The sequence below is a fragment of the Mustela erminea genome, chromosome 9 (genome assembly GCF_009829155.1).
Source record: "Mustela erminea isolate mMusErm1 chromosome 9, mMusErm1.Pri, whole genome shotgun sequence".
Classification (NCBI taxonomy): domain Eukaryota; kingdom Metazoa; phylum Chordata; class Mammalia; order Carnivora; family Mustelidae; genus Mustela; species Mustela erminea.
Window position 1 is genome coordinate 2,575,329 of NC_045622.1, and position 24,736 is coordinate 2,600,064.

General features: G+C 42.4%; 1 protein-coding gene across 14 annotated transcripts; it reads right to left on the minus strand.

Moving 5' to 3' along the window:
- Positions 1-970: 970 nt before the first annotated feature.
- On the minus strand, positions 971-18,417 carry LOC116598274 (caspase-12-like). 14 transcript variants are annotated; one of them, XM_032356830.1, is made up of 14 exons: positions 18,334-18,417; positions 16,737-16,985; positions 15,455-15,502; positions 15,158-15,286; positions 13,046-13,294; positions 11,682-11,729; positions 11,391-11,513; positions 7,867-7,958; positions 7,271-7,444; positions 5,974-6,208; positions 5,227-5,370; positions 2,132-2,241; positions 1,686-1,805; positions 971-1,142 (listed from the first exon to the last, which is right to left on the minus strand). In XM_032356830.1, the coding sequence occupies exons 1-13, from the start codon at positions 18,338-18,340 to the stop codon at positions 1,707-1,709; spliced, it is 1,707 nt and encodes a 568-aa protein (XP_032212721.1). In that variant the 5' UTR covers positions 18,341-18,417; the 3' UTR covers positions 971-1,142; positions 1,686-1,706. The 14 variants fall into 14 exon arrangements, with proteins under 14 accessions (XP_032212721.1, XP_032212720.1, XP_032212723.1 ...); XM_032356829.1 differs by having other exon boundaries at positions 5,227-5,373; XM_032356832.1 differs by lacking the exon at positions 15,158-15,286 and having other exon boundaries at positions 5,227-5,373.
- Between the last annotated feature and the right edge of the window lie 6,319 nt (positions 18,418-24,736).

Genomic DNA, 24,736 nt, shown 5'->3' on the forward strand with positions numbered 1-24,736 from the left:
TGAGGCCACGCTGACCCCGTGTGGGCTTTGCCCCGGTTTAGCCTCTGGAGCGATGTCCCTCAGCGGAACAGACTTTTTTTTTTTTTTTTTTTTTTTTTAAAGATTTTATTTATTTGTCAGAGAGAGGGAGAGAGAGCAAGCACAGGCAGACAGAATGGCAGACAGAGGCAGAGGGAGAAGCAGGCTCCCTGCCGAGCAAGGAGCCCGATGCGGGACTCGATCCCAGGACGCTGGGATCATGACCTGAGCCGAAGGCAGCTGCTTAACCAACTGAGCCACCCAAGCGTCCCAACAGACTTTTAAAAGTTCCGATTTTGTGCTCCGTTGGTCCGCCGCTTGCCGGGAGCCGGCCCCTCCCCCCAGGGTCTATCTTCCTGTCGCTTTGGATTCACTTCTCCGCCAGTCCTACCTTTCAGAAAGTGGTTGATTTTCTGTTTCTAGAATTGCTGTTCTTCTTCTCTTCGATCTGCAGATGGATTTGCAGGTGTTTGCAATCTTTAGATAAGCTATCTAGCTGATCTCCTGCTACCTGATGTAGCCTCAGCCTACTACTTCTCCGCCATCTTGACTCCTCCCCTCAGGTGAACTTATAAGTTAACTTGAAAATAATAGATTTTTGACATTCTAGAGTTCACAAACTACAACGAACTACTTGTAGTTCATTATAAAATATTATTAAAAATATCCTATGGCCAAGTTAGACATAAGTCAAAATTAATGAGAACCTCATCTGTAAATATAAATGTGGAGTTCCAGGTCAAATATCAGTAACATAACCTCAAATGGAGAATAAATGAATGACCCTCTATGACAAAGATGCCATCCCAAGAACATAATCATTGCTTAATATCAGGATACCTATTAATGTGATCATATTATTTATCCACTAACTATTCTTTTCTGTTTTTCTATACTTGAGCTTTGTTGTGCAGTGAAAATGATTTACTCTACAATAGAATAAGAAAACAAATATTATTTTCAAAAAATTTTATTAAGCACTAACTCAGCAACACTACGACCATGGTTTTCACATGCCGTTGTTTCAGGGTGGTCAAGTGGGAATTTTGGTAGAAAAATATTCACATTCAAACATTAACCTTTTAAAGTAGTAGATTCACAGAAAACAGAATGGCTCGATTTTCCTGGAAAAAATTAGAAAGAAGAAAACATAAGTAAAGATGTTATTGGAGGTAAGACATAAATAGCAGTAATATCTACTATGAGGTGTGCCTTACAGAAGGGCCATGAACCCCTCATCCCCTAAGGGGAGGATCTGCCAGGAGCCTCATGGTCTCAGAACGGACCCAGCAGCCATCAGCTGGCCCCGTGGTCCAGGTGGACCTTGTCAGAAACAGAGGAATGAGACTCAGCCCTTCTTGGGGAGGAAGCCAAACGTCAGCTGCCTATACAAGGCCAGCTGTTTTACGCATGCGTCGGAACTAAATATTTTCCACTCACTAGGTAGGTCCTTGAGAGACATGAAGACTGAAGGATTTTCTAGCTGGCTATCATTAGATTTACAATTTCTGGTAATTTCAAAAGAAATCAGAGTTTTACCAGGGTCATTAAGAAAAAGCAGAGGTGACTGTGGCTAGTGCCCTCCGTCCCTGCTCTCTGCTCTCTCTAGATTATACTCACAGACTCTGAGCAGGGAGCACCCAAGTCCGCTTCTTGGAGATGTTTACCTGAGACACTTCAGATGGATTTTAATTCCCAGGAAAGAGGTAGAAATATCGCGTCATGGATAACCTCTCAATCGTGGGCATCTGGATTATTGCATTGGGTTTCTCGAATGCATTTTGAACCTGAGGTAGTAAAGAAAATCTTCAGAGATCAAGGCTGTGGCCAGGTAATACACAGAAGAAATTCTGAGCTTTTCCTTGTCTATAGTGCATACATGAACAAAATAGTATCATCAAAAGCATTTTCTGAATAGGCAAGACTCAGAGCCCGTGAAACTCATGCTGGTTCCAAGCAACACTTCCAAAAAACCTCCTCTTTAAGCAAACCTGGGGTACCAGAAGGCATGGCACGACAGCTTAAGAGCTTTCAGGATTCCCCCCAAAAAAGGTTTGATAATGGTTGCACAGTTTTCCAGGACAAAACAGTGAAAAGATAAGAACACCCCTACCTTTCGGAAAATCTCCTCCAAATGGTGACAACAAGAGTACTCTCCCAAGTAGTGGATAAGTTGGGAAATGAAGATAGACCCCTTTGTGTTCAATCTCCAGGAAACGTTATCTGCAAAGGAAAGCATTAAAATATTGGGAGATGGGGCCTTTGTGTAAGTGTGGAGGAGTCTTAGAGTCATAGCTATTGGACACGGTTTGATGCCAGTGCTTTGAAGGAGAGACAAGTCTGGATAGAGCTGGTCAGAGGAGACCCTCGAGGGGCCTCAGTCATGAACGCCCTGCACATTCCTAAGCACAGAGCTATCCCCCGCTGCTGCAGGGAGAGGGGAAAAATGGAATTCCTTCCAGCACTTACTGTATAATCAGAAAAAGGAACCTAGATCTTGCTGTTCCTTGAGTCTGAACCCCTCATCCACACTGTTGGCTACTATAGTGCTCGCTTTAGCAGCACATGTTCTAAAGTTGGAACAACAGGTTGTTTGGTACTGTAATAGTTTACCGGTACTTTTTCATCAGGACCATCTTTGGAGCACCTGCTTCTCGTTACCATTGCAGTGTGATCCAGCCTCTCCCATCACCAAAATGCCAGTCGTCTCCTGTTTGTCCCTTTACCTGCGGCTGCCTCCCTTCCTGGGCTCGCCCTCCTAGCCCACGCACTGTAAGCTGCTGTCTCCCTACCGCCTGCCCTACCTTCACGTGGGGCTCTCCCACGGCCAGCTGTGACCTCCAAGTCATTAAACCTCACGGTCATTTACTGCACCTCACCTTTACCTGATGCCTCGTTCAAATCAGAAAGGCCATAGCACCCACAGATTCTTTCCGGGTAACTGACAACACATACTCTTCTCACTTTGCTTTCTTATCCTCCAGCCATACTTCCTGAGGCCACTCGGATGCCGGGGCCTTCGTTCTCTGCAGTTCAGCCTCCGCTTTGGGATGTCTTAGTCTGTTCTCTATTTCTGGGTTATTTTTCCCATTGTTAGAACATTGAAGATAATGCTTAGGCAAGCATCTCCCCAAATCCTGATGCCGATCTCTGTTCTGCAGAGTAGCTCTTATAACTCTCTTCCTTTCCTCCTGAAGTATGCTGAAGGTATCTCACACTCTCTCGCAGGATTCCCCTTCCGTTGAAGGCACACAATCATCTCTGGTGACCTCGGGTGGCCTGTGTCACCCCGTCTTATTCAGCTGCCATATCCACTAAACAGCAGGTCATACAAATTTTCCATCCTAATTATTGCTGGATTCAACAGCTATGTCTTCCCAAGCCTGGTGTAGACACCTGTGGCCTGTGAGACCCTGGTCACATTCTAACCTGTCTCCCCATGTCGCCTCTCGCTATGCCGTAACCCATCCCCCACAGAATCCCCAGAGTAGACATCTAAAGATGTCAGTCTCATCTTTTCGTGAGGTATGTTTCACCAAAATTTCTGATTACTATTAGTATAAAGCAATATTAGTAATAAAGCATGTCAATGTTAAAGATCAAATCCTTCCCTAGCATATGAGGCCTCAAATTATACGGCCCCTGCCTACCCCTCCAATCTCCCTCTTGGTACCGGCCCCGGGCTCAGGGCTTCAGACACTCTGGCCCTGTTTTCCAGCTCCTCTCTTTCCCAGGATTCTGTGTCCACTGTCCTCTGACCACTGACACAATTCACTCCTTCATTTTTCAACACATTTTTCCTGAATGCACGCAGCATGGTTGACAAGCATTATTTATTTGTATGAGGCTTTGCATGGGTTTTCCACTCAGTTCACCTCGGCCCCTCTGCTCTGACTACACTCCATAAGGCTCTTCAAGCCCGGCGGCTTCAGCTGTGCACCATGTGCCCAGAGCCGGTCCGTCTCAGTGCATCGCTATGTGTACAGAAAGGAATGGAGGACTTACACGTAGGAGACTCTCTGCCCTTAACTAAAATAGTCTCTTAGAGCGTGCATCAGGCTGCATATGCCTTTTTAACTTCCTTTAGTAGCTACAAGTGGAGAGCTCCTCTTTCCAATAAAACTTTATTCAAACTCCAATAGGTAAGACAAAGTAGAACTGCTCCTGGTATGGAATGGGTGTTCCTGGCACAGCCTGTGTCCTGTTTCCCCAGATGAGACTCATGGCATCCTCTTGGGCCTGCAGAATCTCAGACCCTCCCTGGACCCACAAATCAGAACTCTATTGTAGTGATATTCTGGGCACATCCAGGTTTGTATTAGAACTGTGACTTGTGCGGGGCACCTGGGTGGCTTAGTCAGTTAAATGTCTGCCTTCAGCTCAGGTCATGATCTCAGGCTCCTGGGATCGAGCCCCACATCGGGCTCCCTGCTCAGTGGTAAGTCTGTTTCTCCCTCTCCCTCTGCCTGCTGCCACCCCTGCTTGTGTTCTCTCTCTATATATATCAAATAAAATAAAATATAAAATCCTTAAAAAGAATTGTGACTTATGTAAACTAGATTCTGGAAGTTGCTCAGGTTCTGTAAATCACTCATAAAACAAAATCATAGATGACCACTAAATAGATTTCCCACAGGTTTGACCATGATTGACTCCGCGTATCTTCTCTTTCTATCTTCTGTTATGTCTTTTCCTGCCAAAGGAGGATTTTCAGTCATTGGCTATATTATATGAAAGTCAGGCATTTGAATGTTAACTAATTTTTTAAGAAAGACTAGATTCAGATAAGCAGCCAAGAGGTTCTAGAATATGTGAAGCAAGTGTTAAAATTGTTACTGATTGCCTTGTTTAATTGCTAGTAGGTGATCAGCTGACCAAACCATGGGACTAACATACACTTCTGGGCCAGTGCTATATTCAGCAACAAGCAAACAAACAAACAAAAACCAACTCTTCATTTATTTAAACTTCACTGGCTTAGGTTCGGATCCTCACCAAAGTCCAGTTTACTTTGAAAGTTTCCTCCAAATTCAAGACTTACAGCTTTCAAGTTATAAAAGTAATCTCAATGTTCTAAACGTCTTCTGTACATCAAACATCTCGTTAGAGAAGAAACGCTCTGCTGTTAGTGATCAGGTCGGATCCTAGCCAAGCCTGGGACCTGGAAACTGCTAGGAGATGGAGAGACTGCCCTCTGAAGTCACTTACGTGGAGTTGAAGATTTGAAAGCGATGAAGTCCTTCTCTACGTGGGTCTTTTTTATGGCATCACTGGAGATGTAGCGCTCCAAGGGCTGGTAACATGTCCACGCAAGTGCTTCTCCCATGTCAGTCACCCAGACGGCCCCGTCACCTTCTGGGAGAGACACCTGTGTCTTAGGAAAGAAGTTACACACACAGACACACACACAGAATCTCTTCTACCATACTACCCTTACTGCAGTACATTCCAGTATGGGATTTATTAAAAATGCAAGGGTGTTACTGCTAGAAAAACCACCTCACTGAATGCAGAACATACAGAGCCCACTTATATTTAGTATGACCCAAAGGACCAGGACCAGGACACTTGTTATTGTTCTAGTGTGCTTCACACTTCTTAAAAATTATACAGGCTTAATTTTTTTTAAGATGACTTATTTATTTTTTTGAGAGAGCGAGCAAGTGTGTGAACACACAAAAAGGCAGCAGAGAGGGAGAAGTAGACTTCCTGCTGAGCAGAGAGCCAGATGTGGGGCTCGATCCCAGGACCCTGGAATCATGATCTGAGCTGAAGGCAGACCCTTAACGACTGAGCCACCCAGGCACCCCCAGACTTAATTACTTCCTTGACTGGACGTGAGTGCAGTTCTAAAATGTTGTCTGTGTCACTCATCCCTGGGAACATGAAGGTGAGCTGCTAGGCAAATAGAAGGAGGTTCATGGCCTCTCCCTGGGTGCCCCCACCCCTACTCACTGCCTCGGCAGGCCTGCGTGATGATGACCTTGGGCTTGTCCTTGAGACCATGGCAGCTACGGTTGTTGAAAATCTGGAAGATGGTATCATCGGGAAGAATGTCCGGCTCTTCATCTCTGTGCTTCCTGCCACAGATCCCGCCCAGGGTGCCGTGGGACATGAACACCAGGAACGTGCTGTCCGAGAACTGGTGCTCTGGGCGGGTGGCGAAGTTCTTCAACTCCGTTATCATTTCCTGAAAGAGTCTCTGGAGTTACTACCTAGAAACTCTCCATACACAGTGTGTGCTCAGAGAGTAGACAGAGGCATTAACGAATCAGATGGCATGGACAGGATGGAATTGTAAGAGAAATTTCATCCCGACATAAAAGCAGAAATTTAGACATACAGAAGGTAAAGGCTAGCAGGTGTTTTGTTTTGTTTTTCAAGACTTATTTATTTATTTGAGAGAGGGAATGAGAGAGGGAATTGGGGGAGGAACAGAGGGAGAGAGACTCTCAAGCAATCTCCATGCTGAGCACAGAGCCCAACACGGGGCTTCGTCTCAGGATGCTGAGATCACGACCTGAGCCGAATCCAAGACTGCAATGCTCAAACCACTATGCCCCCCAGGCACTCCTAGAGAGATTTCCATCCAGTGTGTAGCCCACTGGTTTTCAGTGGAAACCTAGGCTGGGGGAGGTGCTGGAAGGCGGAGTATAAGGAAGGGCACGTGAGGTGGCAGGTTTCCTACCAGAAGGCTTTGCTTTCATCTGTATTACATGTTGGGGTTCCCCCAAGTTTTCATTAAAAAAGAGTAATAGTGAGGGACTGGTTCCTACTGACATAAAGTAGAGATACTTAACAAATTCCTTCTGAGGTTTAAAATGGTCTATCCAAAGTCACCCGTGGTATTTCCTCAGTAGAGCCGGGATCACAACTTTCGGTGTATGTGAGCACTCACGGTTTTTTGCTATTGTTGTTTGTTTGTTTGTTTGTTTGACTGCATACTTGGCTTTACATTGAGACACGTAATACTGAAATTGTAAAGGGCTCAGGGTAGTGTCTCACAAAGACTATCAAGTCATCGGTGCCTCCCTAATGGAGAGCGTTAGAAAGATCCAGCGTTTTTAGTGAAGTACTCCTCTATAAATCTTTGCTAATGAAAGTGTGCATTGGAAGAGGCTGAAACCCAGGGGTGCCCATTCTGGAGAAGGAGAACTCCTGTAACATGCACTATACTCTTCCAGCTGTGAAGGAAGAAGTCCAGGAAAGAAAGGGAAGGAAGGAAGCTTATCCCACTGTCCTAAGTCATTACCAGAGCTGTGAGATTTTCCTTTATAACTACTGAATATCCAAGGTTTTCAAGGAGGCCTTGCATCCCCAAAATGTCATTTTCAGAGCCTTCTCTCTCAGAAAGATGGTCAAATACTTTGTTACAAATGATGAGGGCCAGGCGGGTTCGGCCCTCCTTCTCCATCATTGGATATACCTGCAAATAACAGGCACAGGGTGAGTTCCATGTGGCCTGCCCACTTTCGCCTCTGAAGTCCACCCAAAGTAGACCCTTAGGATTACAGAACGGATGCCTGAAGGACTTGGGGATGGAAATAGGTGCTCAGGAAGAAAGACATAGGACTCTAGACTGAAAACGTGTACCATAGCTGAGCATGCACTCTGGAGACCTGGATTTGGTTGTTCATGGGGATGAGCTTCAGGGATGTTGGAGGATGTGCTAAAACAGACAGGAAATTGGACGGAAGGGCCACTTAATTAGACGACATGATTAAATAACATTCTATGCCCTTTGGGCTAATCCAAAGGCTTCTGTATCAAGAGCTAAAATTCCCAGTGAGTTCCCAGTATGCGGTTTGAATGGACAGTCATGTGTGTTTCTATTTCAAAGCGTGTTACCTCCTGGACTCTCACAGTCTTCGGTTCTTGAGAATGCTTGCAGGGACAAATCTTCACCATGTCCATTGAGGAATCTTGGATTTCCTGAATAACTGAGAGAAAAAAATAACTCTTGAGGGAGTAGCACCCCCCAGCCTTGCACATACAAATATCTTTTCACTGGACTCTCATTCTTGAAAACGCTTACTGACATTCCTTCAAAAAGCTTAATATAACAGAAAACCATTCTGTATTTAAAAAAAAATGACAAAAACAAAAGTCTTGAGTGCTCCCTCTTTCTTTTTGCTTCTCACTGACCCCACCACCAGTTTCTGTTTTTGTCAGTGGCCATGATATGGGCTAATCTTTCATACCCAGCACATTAGACTCACTTGTGCGCAGTACCCAAGATTTGCAAGGAAGCCTCTTGTTCATCTGACCTGGTCAAGTCATTATTCAGGTATCTGAACCACTCACAATATCCCTACTGTGTTATTACCACTAGTGAAATGTCTCCATTAATGGGGGAATGTGCATGTTCTAAAGCACTCTAAACAGTCCTGAGGGTCACAACGAGTGAACCTTGTAGGTACTGGTATGTATTTCCTGCATTGAGACCATCCAGAAAATGTCTAATTCCTTGCCCACAGAAAGCTGATGAATATTTCTTTGGCTTCCATATAGCTTACCTTGTGTTTTGATTATTTTATGTAAATGCCCCCAGAAGAATAATGATTATATTTAATCTTAATTGTTTTTACTGTATGGTAAGCTTAATTAGGACAGAAAAGGTGTGTTTAAGTTTTGTTATATCCAGCATCTCAAAAGATTGATTGTCTGGCACAGATTAAAAGTTTATAACTGATTGTTAATGAATCATTACCTTCAAATACTTGAAAATAGCCACCAACGATCCACCCCACCCCCTGCCTTTTGTTTTTCCATAGGGAAACAAGCCTTCTTCTGTTCCTTCTACTATTTTTTTGTAAAAATGAGTTCACCTTTTGAAGCAACCAGTCTGTTAATTTGCCTGTATCTCTCCCCATCTACTGTCCTTCCCCTCCCAATAAAAAGAAGAAATACACTTCCTCCTGTCTAAGTGACTCTCCTTGTGCCCTGAGTTCCAATTCCTCTCTCCTGCAAGAACTTGACTCAGGCCTTTATTCAGCTCTGTCCTAGCCCTGTCTCCCCCTGCCCCCTGCTGTGTTCGCCCCCTGGCAAATCCCACGCTTTTACACCCTCCTCTCTCAGACACCTCCACTCCAAGCCCTTCCCCTCCAGCTGTTGCTCTGGGGCTGGGCTCCACAGCTCAGCACAATTCCTTAAAGGCGATGTTCCACAGCCTGTTTTCATTTTCCCAATCTCATTTTGTTCTTGTATGCAACACACACTGGCTGTCACTGTCACCCTCAGATCCTTGGGATCAAGGTTCCCACTGACCATTTGCTGCTATTTCAGCATTTAACCTGGCAGAACACATCTTCTCCCTTCAGCATCTCTCCATGCTTCTGCGATGCTGTGTGTTGTGGCTGCTCTTCCTCAAGCTGCTGGCTCTCAGCTCTCCCGCTGCACAGTGAAAAGTTAGGCCTTTCTACATTGGACCCTCTGTTATCCTCTGTGAGCACCAATGCCCAGGTGGCCTCTTCAAGACATCATCTTACCTACTGTCTGCATGCACCTGAATCGCCAGAGCTAGTCCCAAGCCTGGTTCTTCTGTGAACAACTCGGTTGAATCCACCTGTGTATTTTCAATGTCTACCCCTGGGATGTACTACATGCGTCAAAGTGGACATGTGCGGGGAGAGACCCCTAATGTTTGTCCGTGCCTAGACATCTGTTCTCCTGAGTTTTCCCTCAACTATAAGTTTTCTTCTACATCACTTAATTAAAACCTTCACCTAGCTACCAGCCAAAACCAAGATGCATCCTGATTCCTCTTCTTCCTACATTAGCCAACACCCTACCCATCCATAGTTTTTTTGACTCTAGCTCCAAAAGATGTCAGATACCACCATTTGCCTTCCTCTGCATTGGTATAACCCCAACCTAAAAGTTATTATCTCTTAGCTGAAATATTTGAATACCTTTGGCTTTTCTGATGCTATGCTTGCTTATCATTCCTCCATTTAAAAACTCCTAAAGACTTTCTATTGCAAATAATATCCAGTTCATTCTCACTTCCACAAAGGCCCAGAGTGGTATGGCAGCTTCAGCAGGAGCCCGGAACAGCTCCTCCTACCATGTCCTCCCAGTTTGCTACTCCCCCATCAGATTGGCCTTATGGCATGGCACGTCCATCTCTGCTCAGCCCCCATGGGCTTGCTGCCCTTCCAGGGGATGCTTTTGCTTTAGAGTGTGGCACAACCCTCCCCCTCTGTCTTGTTCAAGCATGTACTGAAATATCACCCCAAATGAGTTCTCGTAATTATTCACTGTGGCCCACCTGCCTCACCTCTTTTCTCTTGTCCAATTCCTGAATTGTACTATTTATTTTTCATATGTACTAAGTGTGCACCTTCATTACAGTCAACTCCATGAAAGCAAGATCTTGACCTATCTTGCTTACTGCTAGAAACAGTGATTAGAATGGTAGACAGTAGGTGTTCAGTTCATATGTGTGCATAATGGATACAACAGCAACTAAAGATTACAAGGTGTTCGTGCCTTTGGAAGCTTGTCCCGGACTTCTGAAAATATGAAACTCAACATATTTGGTTGACTCAACAATCCAGTAGCCCCTTTCTAGACACTGCAATTCCTTGATGTGGTTCAGTAACTCAATCGTTTCTCTAGTGATCACACAGTATGTGCGTCTAGTCCTATTTGTTTCTTTTTTTGTTTGTTTTTTTAAAGATTTTATTTATTTGACAGAGAGATCGCAAGGAGGCAGAGGCAGGCAGAGAGAGAGAGTGGGGGAAGCAGGTTCCCTACTGAGCAGAGAGCCCAATGTGGGGCTCGACCCCAGGACCCTGAGATCATGACCTGAGCCGAAGGCAGAGGCTTAACCCACTGAGCCACCCAGGGGCCCCCTGTTGTGTGTGTCTTAACGTGCTTTTCTTAATCACATCCTTGTCCTGTTCATATAGTTGTTACTTGCTTATCTGTTTGATGTCTTGTGAATCTTTTAAAGATGTTATTAATCTCACTGAAAACTATGAGTCTCAGAAAGGTTGGGTCATTCACACCAGAGACCATGGTTAGTCAGTGGCCATGTTGGGCTCAGGTCGAGATTGCCTGGGTTTTATTCCAGTTCTCTTTCCACTATAGCATACGGCTTCCCCGTCTGCCTTAGCTCACAGAATGTCACCAAGCATCCATGACCTTGCCTGTCACAGGCAGAAGCCATGTGTGTGTTCTCCAGCCTTCTCCCTAATTTCATGATCTTCACTTGCACTTCCAGATTATTAGAGGATGAACGAGTGGGGATATGAACGCTGACCTTACTTTGTCTCAGGTGGCACAGAAGGAAGAAATAACCCAGAATTTCTGAACCCATCTCTGGTCTCTCCGCTGTAACTTAGGGCCCCTATTACTTAGGGCCTTACCCTGAGTGACGCATGAGGGTTTACATGAGCCACTGGGTTTGGTGGCACCTGCCAAAGGGAGAGCCAATGCCTGGGATGGCTTGGCATTTTCTTCTTCTTCACTTTCACTTTCATCTTCAGATTCTGAAGTGAAATGAACAAAAAGTTAAGGATCGGTGCTGAATGCTGAAGGTTATTTCTAGAGATGGAAAGTGAGTAAAAACACAGTTTCCTATGTCTTGACTGTAGTGCCTTCTGACAGCCCTAGATGTCTGAGTTTTCATTTGTGATATGAGATTTGATGGCACTTACCTGTCAAAGAAGATGACTCACTGCTCTCAGATTCCTCATCCTCATTTTCTGAAAGAATAGGAAAAGAATATGTGTTAACAGAACTGGGTTTCTAGAATCTACACACATGTAACTCCCTCTCACTCACAAGAAATTGATGATGTTTGGCCTGTGGTGACCCTATGAAGCATGGAAATCTGGTTCCTTGTCTGAGCTCCACGTTTGTCTTAGAGGACTGTGACTTTGTGCCAGGTGAAGGAGGAAGCAGAGTTTCTATAACACAGTGAAGAGCTCATTATGTTCCTGCTTACATAATTCAAGGAATAATCAAATTCTTTAATCAAGGCTTTTCTGCAGTAGCATTTTTCATTCTGAGGAAAGAATGTACACACTTCTATAAACTTAGGTAGTCTTTCAGCAACCACAAAATGATCCCAAAAGGATGTCCTCAGTATTGGGAACACTCGCATGTGTATATTGTCCTCTAGCGTAGGAGTCAGGAAACTCCAACCTAGAGGCCAAGGTCAGCTCAACAGCAGTTTTTGTTAATAAAGCTTTATCGGAACACATCCACAGCCATTTTGTACTGAATATCTATTGCTAAGTTTATGTCACGGCATCGGATTTGAGTCACTGTGACAGAGAAAGTTTGTGCCAAAAAACGTAAAATAGTGACTCCCCTGACTCTTCAAAGAGAGAGTGAGCCAACCCATGCTTCCTAGAGAAGGATACACTCATGTTCCACTAATGCTCCTCAAACCCCCTAGGTACTCCTTTCACAAAGACAGTCTAGGTTCTCAGAGATTCATGCCTTGGGCCAAGCCCCAGCTAAGCAGAAGATAGTGGATTGCTGTGTGGATTTTGGTGTTTTTTTCTATTGAGCATTTTACAGGTGGGAATAACTCTGGAGTCTAGAGTGTGGCCAGAGCAGCAGAGATTAGCTAAGGGCTGTCCCTAAATTTACTAGAACTCCAGGACCATTCATGCATTTCACAAGTAATTACTGAGCACCTGTAATGTGTCAGGTGCCATTTCCATGAGTTGGGGCTCTCTTGATAAACAAAGCAGACAAAGTTCCATGCTTCATGGGCTTTACGTTTTAGCAAGGGGAGATATAATACAGTAAACAGGAAATGTTATGGGATGATTGAAGGTGACAGTTGCTGAGGGAAATAGATGTGTCGGAGTAAAGTGACTTTGGATGCTGGCACATGGACTGGGCCGGGATTTACGGGACCTTTTGCCATCTTATATAAGGTCGTCAGGCAAAGAAACTACTAGAGATGTGGATAGTTCTCCATTTGCAAATAGAAATAAGAAGACAGAGACTGCATAAGAGAGCAGATAAAGAAGAAGTTAGTAGTCCTTTGGCTCAAGATACTCACTTATACTCAGCAGTTTCCTGGAATTGAAGAAATGGTCCTTAAGTACTTTGCCTACCATTTGAGTTTTCTCAGTAAAATCACTAACCAGGTTTTCAGTCTTATTCACGATGACATTTACTGTGTTCCCGATTATTTGTAACTCTTGCTTATCTATCACCTTCTTTTCCTTCAAGTCCTCCAAGACGCCACCAAGCACGGTGCTGGCAATCACCTTTATCTCGTTAACTGGGTCTCTTGGTGATCTCTTCTCTGGGAGAACAATAGGATTTTAGGAATTGACAGGACGTTAGATCTCTGATTTAGGCCCAGGGTTCTCAAATTTAACAAGGGAGAAAGTATCTGAGAGCGTGGTGAACAGAGCTTCCTGCATGCTATTCCTAGAAATCTGATTTAATAGGTCAGAGTAGAGTGCATTATTTTTTTTTCTAATTTTGCTTTTGTTGACTCTACCTGCAAAGGAGGTCCAGGTGTCACCAATTATCATCCTCCCCATTGGTACAACCCCTGCTTAAAGCTATTATTTCTTAACTGAAATATTTGGCCTTTCTGATGCTATGCTTGCTTATCATTCCTCCATTTAAAAACTCCTAAAGACTTTCTATTGCAAATAATATCCAGTTCATTCTCACTTCCACAAAGGCCCAGAGTGGTATGGCAGCTTCAGCAGGAGCCCGGAACAGCTCCTCCTACCATGCCCTCCCAGTTTGCTCCTCCCCCATCAGATTGGCCTTATGGCATGGGATGTCCATCTCTGCTCAGCCCCCATGGGCTTGCTGCCCTTCCAGGGGATGCTTTTGCTTTAGAGTGTGGCACAACCCTCCCCCTCTGTCTTGTTCAAGCATGTACTGAAATATCACCCCAAATGAGTTCTCGTAATTATTCACTGTGGCCCACCTGCCTCACCTCTTTTCTCTTGTCCATTTCCTGAATTGTACTATTTATTTTTCATATGTACTAAATGTGCACCTTCATTACAGTCAACTCCATGAAAGCAAGATCTTGACCTAATTGCTTACTGCTAGAAACAGTGATTAGAATGGTAGACAGTAGGTGCTCAGTTCATATGTGTGTATAATGGATACAACAGTGATTACAAGGATATGGATATTACAAGGATAATGGATACAACAGATTACAAGGTGTTCGTGCCTTTGGAAGCTTGTCCCGGACTTCTGAAAATATGGTGCTCATGACTCAACACTTCAGTAGCCCCTTTCTAGACACTGCAATTCCTTGATGTGGTTCAGTAACTCATCCGTTTCTCTAGTGATCACACAGTATGTGCATCTAGTCCTGTTGTGTGTTTCTTAACGTGCTTTTCTTAACCACATCCTTGTACTGTTCATATAGTTGTTACTTGCTTATCTGTTTGCTGTCTTGTGAATCTTTTAAAGATTTTTTTTTTAAAGAATTTTTTATTTTTATTTATTTGACAGAGAGAGATCACAAGTAGGCAGAGAGGCAGGCAGAGAGAGAGAGAGAGGAGGAAGCAGGCTCCCTGCTGAGCAGAGAGCCCGATGCGGGGCTCGATCCCAGGACCCTGAGATCATGACCTGAGCCGAAGGCAGCGGCTTAACCCACTGAGCCACCCAGGGGCCCCCTGTTGTGTGTGTCTTAACGTGCTTTTCTTACATCCTTGTCCTGTTCATATAGTTGTTACTTGCTTATCTGTTTGATGTCTTGTGAATCTTTTAAAGATGTTATTAATCTCACTGAAAACTATGAGTCTCAGAAAGGTTGGGTCATTCACACCAGAGACCATGGTTAGTCAGTGGCCATGTTGGGCTCAGGTCGAGATTGCCTGGGTTTTATTCCAGTTCTCTTTCCACTATAGCATACGGCTTCCCCGTCTGCCTTAGCTCACAGAATGTCACCAAGCATCCATGACCTTGCCTGTCACAGGCAGAAGCCATGTGTGTGTTCTCCAGCCTTCTCCCTAATTTCATGATCTTCACTTGCACTTCCAGATTATTAGAGGATGAACGAGTGGGGATATGAACGCTGACCTTACTTTGTCTCAGGTGGCACAGAAGGAAGAAATAACCCAGAATTTCTGAACCCATCTCTGGTCTCTCCACTGTAACTTAGGGCCCCTATTACTTAGGGCCTTACCCTGAGTGACGCATGAGGGTTTACATGAGCCACTGGGTTTGGTGGCACCTGCCAAAGGGAGAGCCAATGCCTGGGATGGCTTGGCATTTTCTTCTTCTTCACTTTCACTTTCACTTTCATCTTCAGATTCTGAAGTGGAATGAACAAAAAGTTAAGGATCAGTGCTGAATGCTGAAGGTTATTTCTAGAGATGGAAAGTGAGTAAAAACACAGTTTCCTATGTCTTGACTGTAGTGCCTTCTGACAGCCCTAGATGTCTGAGTTTTCATTTGTGATATGAGATTTGATGGCACTTACCTGTCAAAGAAGATGACTCACTGCTCTCAGATTCCTCATCCTCATTTTCAGCATGAGATTCTGAAAGAATGGGAAAAGGACATTTGTTAACAGAACTAGGTTTCTAGAATCTACACACATGTAACGCCCTCTCACTCACAAGAAATTGATGATGTTTGGCCTGTGGTGACCCTATGAAGCATGGAAATCTGGTTCCTTGTCTGAGCTCCACGTTTGTCTTAGAGGACTGTGACTTTGTGCCTGGTGAAGGAGGAAGCAGAGTTTCTATAACACAGTGAAGAGCTCATTATGTTCCTGCTTACATTATTCAAGGAATAATCAAATTCTTTAATCAAGGCTTTTCTGCAGTAGCATTTTTCATTCTGAGGAAAGAATGTATACACTTCTATAAACTTAGGTAGTCTTTCAGCAACCACAAAATGATCCCAAAAGGATGTCCTCAGTATTGGGAACACTCGCATGTGTATATTGTCCTCTAGCGTAGGAGTCAGGAAACTCCAACCTAGAGGCCAAGGTCAGCTCAACAGCAGTTTTTGTTAATAAAGCTTTATCGGAACACATCCACAGCCATTTTGTACTGAATATCTATTGCTAAGTTTATGTCACGGCATCAGATTTGAGTCAGTGTGACAGAGAAAGTTTGTGCCAAAAAACGTAAAATAGTGACTCCCCTGACTCTTCAAAGAGAGAGTGAGCCAACCCATGCTTCCTAGAGAAGGATACACTCATGTTCCACTAATCCTCCTCAAACTCCCTAGGTACTCCTTTCACAAAGATGGTCTTGGTTTTCAGAGATTCATGCCTTGGGCCAAGCCCCAGGTAAGCAGAAGACAGTGGATTGCTGTGTGGATTTTGGTGTTTTTTTTCTATTGAGCATTTTACAGGTGGGAATAACTCTGGAGTCTAGAGTGTGGCCAGAGCAGCAGAGATTAGCTAAGGGCTGTCCCTGAATTTACTAGAGCTCCAGGACCATTCATGCATTTCACAAGTAATTACTGAGCACCTGTAATGTGTCAGGTGCCATTTCCATGAGTTGGGGCTCTCTTGATAAACAAAGCAGACAAAGTTCCATGCTTCATGGGCTTTACGTTTTAGCAAGGGGAGATATAATACAGTAAACAGGAAATGTTAAGGGGTGATTGAAGGTGACAGTTGCTGAGGGAAGGCAAAGAAAGTACTGGAGATGCAGATAATTTGTTCTCTACTTGAAAATAGAAATAAAACAGATATTGCATAGGAGGGCAGAAAATAAGTTAGGAGTCCTTTTGCCCAAGATACTCACTCAAACTCAGCAGGCTCTTGGAATTGACGAGACGGTCCATAAATACTTGACCTACCAATTGAGTTTTCTCAGAGAGATCATCAACCAGGTTTTCAGTCTTATTCACAATGAAGTTCACTTTTTTCCCTATTGTTTGTAAGTCACGTTTATCTAATACCTTCTTTTCCTTCAAGTCTTCCAAGAAGCCACCAAGCATGGTGCTGGCAATCATCTTTATTTCTTTAACTGGGTCTTGTAGTGATCTCTTCTCTGTGAGGACAATATGATTTTAGGAATTGCAGGACGTTAGGTCTCTGATTTAGGTGCGTGGTTCTCAAATTTAACAAGGAAGAGAGTATCTGAGAGGGCGATGAACAGAGCTTCCTGCTCCCTATTCCCAGAAATCTGATTTGATAGGACAGGGTGGAGCACATCAATCTTTATTTCCACCCGTGTCTTAGGTGATATTAAAGTTACTGTTCTGAGGACCACACACAGAGAAGCAACGATCTTCCCCAAACCTATGCCTTCTACTGGTGGAGAAAGTGAGCCTCGGGGAAGGAAGGCAACTTAAACAACTTCATTAAGTTGCTCCATTAGTGATGGCTGCCTCATTTCAGCTTGGTATCACCTGTGATTGCTTCCCTTCCAGTCACTTTTATCAGTATCTCTTTTAAAAACGCACTGTAGGGACGCCTGGGTGGCTCAGTGGGTTGGGCCGCTGCCTTCAGCTCAGGTCATGATCTCAGGGTACTGGGATCGAGTCTCGCATCGGGCTCTCTGCTCAGCGGGGAGCCTGCTTCCCTCTCTCTCTCTTTGCCTGCCTGTCTGCTTGTGATCTCTGTCTGTCTAATCAACAAATAAAATCTTTAAACAAAAAAACGCACTGTAGTTAGTATGTGTAGATGTAAAGCGTGGAAGTATTATCTATCATCTGTGGAAAAATGTACGTTTGTTTCCCTGGCCAGGGCTGGCAGGGTGGGTCTGTAGTCTGAGATTGAGAGCACACTTTGTGGCTGGCTTGCTCACTGCTGGAAACAAGAGGTCATACAGAGAGCGGAAATATGGAGGAAGTGAAATACACTGAAGAAATGGTTAGAAAGCTCAGGGGACACCTCAATGGCTCAGAGGGTTAAAGCCTCTGCCTTCGGTTTGGGTCATGATGCCAGGGTCCTGGGATCGGGACCGCTCATTGGGCTCTCTGCTCAGCCCCTCTCTCTCTGTCTGCCTGCCTCCCTGTCTACTTGTGGTGGTCTCTGTTTGTCAAAAATATAAATAAAATTAAAAAAAAAAAAAAAAGAAAGAAAGAAAGCTCAGTCAGTATGAATTCAAAGAAAAGACTAAAATCTTAGGAATGTTCTGAGAACGTAGGTCCAGAATTTTTACACTTCCTCCCCCCAACCCCCACAAAAGCTGTAGCTTCTCTGCTAAAAATGCTTTGTCTGATAGCACACTTGCTTGCTGTGCCCCAAGCTCCCCATCCCTCACATTCCCAGAGTAAAACAGCCCTGTCTCATGAGAGCCCCCTTCGGGGCTCCATCTCCTGTCCTGCCCTCCTTCCTGAGCTGTCACTCCCCCAAAACACAGACATAAATGACAGTAAACCGGAGACACTCACCAGCCATTGCTGTTCTGTCTCTCTGGGCAGGAAAGTAGTGAAAATGAAAGCAGCCTTCTCCCTTTGCTCTCAGGGTTCTGGCATGCTGGTATTGCCTAAATGGGAAACTACAGCTTTTCAAGTTCTCTTTGTCTGTGTGGAGATAGAATTTGACTTTTCTGATACGTGTCTTACTTCTACTAGAAAACAGGAAGCAAACATGTCTTTCCTCTTCATTCTCACACAGTTTCTCTGTTCTGTTTTGCAGTCTATTTTGAAGTCAAATGGACCCTCTGTGCCACCCCGTAGCCACGAAATGGCAGAGAGGCCTCACCACAGACACCCTCTCAGCCCCTGCAGTAAGGTGTGAGTTTGCAAGACTTAAGGGGAGCAGGAAACTGACTGGAGCCCGACAAATAGTGCTATTCCTGATACCATTTTTAAAAACAGAGGTATGTGATCTCTTCTCTCTTTCCTGATCTGTGTACTGGTCAGCACTGGGAAAATGTGTATATTTTACTATACTGACTCTTTTCCTCAAGATTAGTTTTTTAAACAATAGGATGTTTGCTATAAAAATTAAATAATGCAAATTTTATGAAATGTAGTAAGATCATCGGTCTTCTTTAATCTCATGCCACAAATTAACCACAATTATATGCTTAGCTTACATTGGTAAGAATTCTTATCCTGTGCTTTTAAAAAGTACTCAGTATAGTACTGATGTTATTGATGGCTGCTATCAGGAGTATCTTTGTTTCCTTTGGTCTGACTATAAACTCAACTCTGACTTGGTTTTGCCACTGTGATGCAGTAAATGGACCCTGTGAAGCTCTTTGCCAGGCCAGTAGACATGTAACCCATTTCTTCCTCTTGGACACGTGACTGTCCACATGAACAAGACTGGGATAGCTTGCTAGAGACATCACATGGAGATGCCTAACCCGTGTGCAGATGATCTCAGGCACTTGGATAACCCCAGAGACAAGAAGAACCACAGAGTTGATAATCAACTTGTGAACAATAGTAAAGGCCCATTGTTTTAAGTCACTGTGTTTTGGGGCAGTTTCTCACCAATAGAGAAACACATACTTACCAATAACTTTTTTCCCATGTCATCAACAGTTGGCTTTTTATAATTTCCCAATGTATGAAAGACATTTGTAAGAATCAAAGTACCTTAGGAACTATTTCATTTTTTTAATGACCATATAGTATTAACAGTGTTGATAGATTAGTAAGGTTATTTTTAAATAGTTTATTTATTTATTTGACAGACAGAGATCACAAGTAGGCAGAGAGGCAGGCAGAGAGAGAGGGAGGAAGCAGGCTCCCTGCTGAGCAGAGAGCCCGATGCAGGGCTCAGTCCCAGGACCCTGGGATCATGACCTGAGCTGAAGGCAGAGGCTTTAACCCACTGAGCCACCCAGGTGCCCCGATAGATTAATAAGTTTTAAATGTTCTATCAAAGTAATGTGTGCAGCAGGCATCTAATTCAGTTGTACAGAAAAGTGCATAATAGAAAACATATTCTCAGTACAACTCTCCCATCTTCAGTCCCACATTCTACATGTAATTTCCCTAAATTATTCATTTTTGTTTTCTTATGCTGATTTTCAGATCTTTCAATAACGTGCATATTTTATCCCTCTGTTTTTTGATAGACCAAATACAACAATGTTCTTGACTACCTCTTATGAAAAATAAGATGTAGTTAACTTATCCTGCCCTACTCACCATGCTGCCTAATATTTCATGATATAATGATTTTTAATTCTTTTCTTGATTAATTTTTAAATATCAAATACTATATTTAAAAATTATAAAATACACAAATAAGGAAATAATCCTGAAAGCAGCGAAAGAAAAAAAAAAAAAAACCCTTAATCTACAAGAGAAGACAAATAAGGTTGATAGCAGGTCTATCCACAAAAACTTGGCAGGCCAGAAGAAAGTGGCATGATGTATTCAATGTACTGAATGGGAAAATACGCAGCCAAGAATACTCAATCAGCAAGGCTATCATTCAGAATAGGAGGAGAATAAAGATTTTCCCAGACAAACAAAAGCTAAAAAAGTTCATGACCACTTAAACACCCTGCAAGAAATATTAAAGGGGACACTTTGAGTGGGAAAAAACAAAAGCAACAAAGACTAGAAAGAATAAGAGAAAACCTCCAGAAACACCTAATTATAGGTAATACAATGGCACTAAATTCTATCAGTAATCACTCTGAATGGGGATACCTGAGTTCAGTAGGCTAAGTATCTGACTCTTGGTTTTGACTCAGGTCATGATCACAGGGTCATGGGATTGAGCCCTTTGTTGAGCTCTGTGATCAGTGCAGAGTCTACTTGAAATTCTCCCTCTCTCTCTACTCCTCCCCCCCATCAAATAAATAATTAAATCTTAAAAAAATAATCACTCTGAAAGTAATGGACTAAATGTTCCACGCCAAAGACATAGGGTATCTGAATGGATGAAAGAAAGAAAGAAAGAAAGAAAAAAAAAGACAGAAAGAAAGAAAAGCAAAGCAAGGCAAGACCCATCTATATGCTGCTTATAAGAGACTCATTTTAGACCTAAAGTCACCTGCAGATTGAAAGTGAGGGAGTGGAGTGGAGAACTATCTATCATGGTAATGGATGTCAAAAGGAAGCTAAAGTAACCATATGTATATAACAGACAAACTAGATTTTAAACCAAAGACTCTAATAAGAAATGAAGAAGGGCACTATGTCATCATTAAGGAGTCTATCCAACAGGAAAATCTGACAGTTGTAATATATAAATCAATTAATAGTAAACATAAAGGAACTCATTGATAATAATACAATAATAGTAGGGGACTCTAATACCCCCACTTATAGCATTAGACAGATCATCTAAGCAGAAAATCAACAAGGACATGACACCTTGGACCATGTACCTCCATGGTGATGACCACAACAATGAATGACACACTGGACCATGTGGACTTAACCAATGCATACAGAACATTCATTCTAAAGTGGCAGAGTAACCATTCTTCTCAAGTGCACATGGAACATTTTCCAGAATAGATCACATACTATGTCACAAATCAGGCCTCAACAAGTACAAAAAAATTGAGATCATACCATGCATACTTTCAGAGCACGATGCTATGAAACTTGAAGTCAACCACAAGAAAAATTTTTGAACGATCTCCAGTGCAAGGAGGATAAAGAACATTTTACTAAAGAATGAATGGGTTAACCAGTAAATTAAAGAAGAAATTAAAAAAAAAATACATGGAAGCAAATGAAATGAAAACATGACAGACAGTTCAAAACCTTGGAGGTGCAGGAAAGGCTGTCAGAAGAGGGAAAGGTATAGCAATATAGGCCTTCCTCAAGAAACAAGAAAAGTCTCAAATACACAACTTAACCGAAGATGTCAACATCACTCTGAAGTACTTCTAATTGGTCAGAGCGGTGATTGAGGATTAAACATTCAAATTGACAATGTGGAAGACACTGGTTACATTAACAAGAATTGTTTTTGATTCAAGGTTAGAGACAAAAGAGGGACTGGAAGTGATTTGAGAGAGAATAAAGGAGTTTGGGGAGCTTTGAGGAGTTATGGGGAAGAGAGTGGTGTGTGTGTGTGTGTGTGTGTGTGTGTGTGTGTGTGTGTGTGTGTTGTTTAATGGGATCATTATAATGTGTTTTGTGGCAATAGCAATGACATCATTCAGTGAGAACATGATGTAGGACAGCAATGGGACTATTATTGAACAATGTCGGTCAGCAAGCATGAAGGAGTTAAGTGGGCAGTGATGCCTTAGCCTTAGAATTATAGGAGAGAAAAACAAGCATGTGTGACCAGGTAATAACAAAGTGGTAGATTTTGAGGCTAGAAATATTCTTCTCTGAATGGACAGTTACTGAGGGATCAGCCCCCAAAAGGTGGAAATACATCCCAACACAGTACTTGTCCAGAGATGATTCACATAGCCATAATAGTATAAATGCTTTTCATTGTTTCTTAGCATTGAGAGTTATTGTTTGAAAAAAGCACAGAACACTTGGTTATGGATGCAGAAGTCAGTGAAAATCTTAGGACATTAGACACTGGAAAACAAAAATATGGGTTAAAAGCAGTCCAATTTTAGATGAAGGGAATTGTATGGGTGTGACGATTATCAGCTCGTATACAGAGAATTGCATACGGAAAATTAAGCTACTCAGCAACATTTCCAAGAAGAAATGAGGGTTTATTTATTTATTTATTTTTCATTTCATATTATTTATTTTTCATTTCAAGTTTTTATTTAAATTCTAGTTAGTTCCTTAATGCCCATCTCCCATCTAGCCTACCCCTTCCATTACAAGTCCCTGCAGTCAAGCATCTCTTATGGTTTCCTTCCCTCTGTCTTTTCCCCCTTTCCCTGTGTTCACCTGTTTGTTTCTTAAATTCCACGTATGGTGAAATCACATGGTATTTGTCTTTCTCTGACTGACTGATTTCATTTAGCATAATAAATTCTAGTTCCATCCATGTTATTGCAAATGATATTTCATTACTTTTATGGCTGAATAACATTCCATTGTACATATATATACCACATCTTTATCCATTCCTCTGTCAACATTTGGGCTCTTTCCATAGTTTGGCTATTGTTGATAACATTACCATAAACATTGAGGTGTGTACGCCTTTGAATCTGTATTTCTGTATCCTTTGGGTACATACTTAGTAGTGCCATTGCTGGGTTGCAGGGTAGTTCTAGGGTTTTTTAATTGTTGTTATTGTTGTTTGAGAGGAAGCATGCAGTGGGGAATGGTGAGGGGCAGAGGGACAGAGAATCCTAAGCAGGCTCCACACCCCGGGCAGAGCCAGATGCGGGGCTTGATCTGATGACCCTGCGATCATGACATCAACCAAAATGAAGAGTCAGACTCTAAACTGACCCAGGTGTCCCCTATTTTTACCTTTTTGAGAACCCTTTATACTGCCTACCAGAGTAACTATACCATGTTGCATCCCCTGAAAAGTGTAAGCGTTGTATTATTATTGGGGGGAGCGGGGAGGCGCTGTTAAGTTTGATAATTTCTTCACAGATTTTAGATACTAACCCGTTCTCAGATATGTCCTTGCAAATATCTTCACCATCCCACATGCTGCCTTTTAGTTTTGTTCATTGTTCCCAATCACTGTGTGTCTTGATGGAGTCCAATGGTTTGTTTCGCTTTGTTTCCCTTGACGGAGCTTTACATCATGTCCTGATTTGTAGTTAGGCAGTGTCCATCCCTTCAACACAAAATTGTTTTCTTAGCTCTTCTTACTGTTGTATTTTCTAAACAAGGTATACAAATAAACTATCCAGGGCGCCTGGGTAGCTCAGTGGGTTAAGCCGCTGCCTTCAGCTCAGGTCATGATCTCAGTGTCCTGAGATTGAGTCCCGCATCGGTCTCTCTGCTCGGCAGGGAGCCTGCTTCCCCCTCTTTCTCTCTGCCTGCCTCTCTGCCTACTTGTGATCTCTCTCTGTCAAATAAATAAATAAAATCTTAAAAAAAAAAAAAAAAGTAAACTATCCACTTTGAGAAAATTTCCTGTTAGGTTTTCTTTGTTATTCTGTTGGGTTTATAGATTAATTTGGGTAGGAAATTGAAATCTTTACATTTGTCTTCTAATCAGTGTTGAGGATATCCTTCACAGTAGTTAAATCTTCTTTACATGTCACTTGGTGATTTTTTAAAAATATTTTCCATGCATACCTTGCAAGTATTTGTTTACAATTACCTTCAAATATCTTATGATGTAAATTGCTATTTGCAAGAAGAGCCTTTAAAAAGCAAACACTTCCTATCATCTTTTAAATATGAGAATGCTGTTTTATTTTGTATATTGATCTGAATTCTTACAAATCCAGGGAATATATTATTAATTTGAAGAGATTTTTAGTGAATAAAATCATATTTTTCAAGAACAATGATGATTTTATTTTTTGTGTTCCATACTTTTACTTTTGGCTTTCTTGGCTTGGAACTCTAGTGCAAAACTGAATAGAAATATTTTTTACTTGTATCTCATTCAAAGGTAATCCTCAAATATTTCTGCATAAGGAGGCTATAGATTTTCACACATTGTTTTTCCTGTACTTCTATTTTGTTGGTTGACTTCTTATTAAATATATGCATTAGATTAAGGAATTGCTTTTCTTCTTGTTTTTCTAAGGTTTTAATTATTCTTTATCATAAATGAATTCTCAGTACTATTAAATGCATTTATAAACTTCTTAAAATTATTGCATCTACTTTTTAAATTTTATTTTGAGGAAAGCTGTCCTAAATATGTCTCTTATTAAACTGTAACCACATCCTTAGAGTAAATGCCAGTATCGTCAAATACTAATTAATAAATATTAGTAGTATTTCAGATATGGCTAGATTTGTTTTG

Excerpts from the sequence above, each read along its gene's own strand:
- LOC116598274 (XM_032356829.1), bottom strand. Across the intron at positions 11,514-11,681 it reads TGAGTCATCTTCTTTGACAG|AATCTGAAGATGAAAGTGAA; the intron begins GTAAGTGCCATC and ends ATTTCACTTCAG. Across the intron at positions 7,445-7,866 it reads AGACTGTGAGAGTCCAGGAG|GTATATCCAATGATGGAGAA; the intron begins GTAACACGCTTT and ends TGTTATTTGCAG.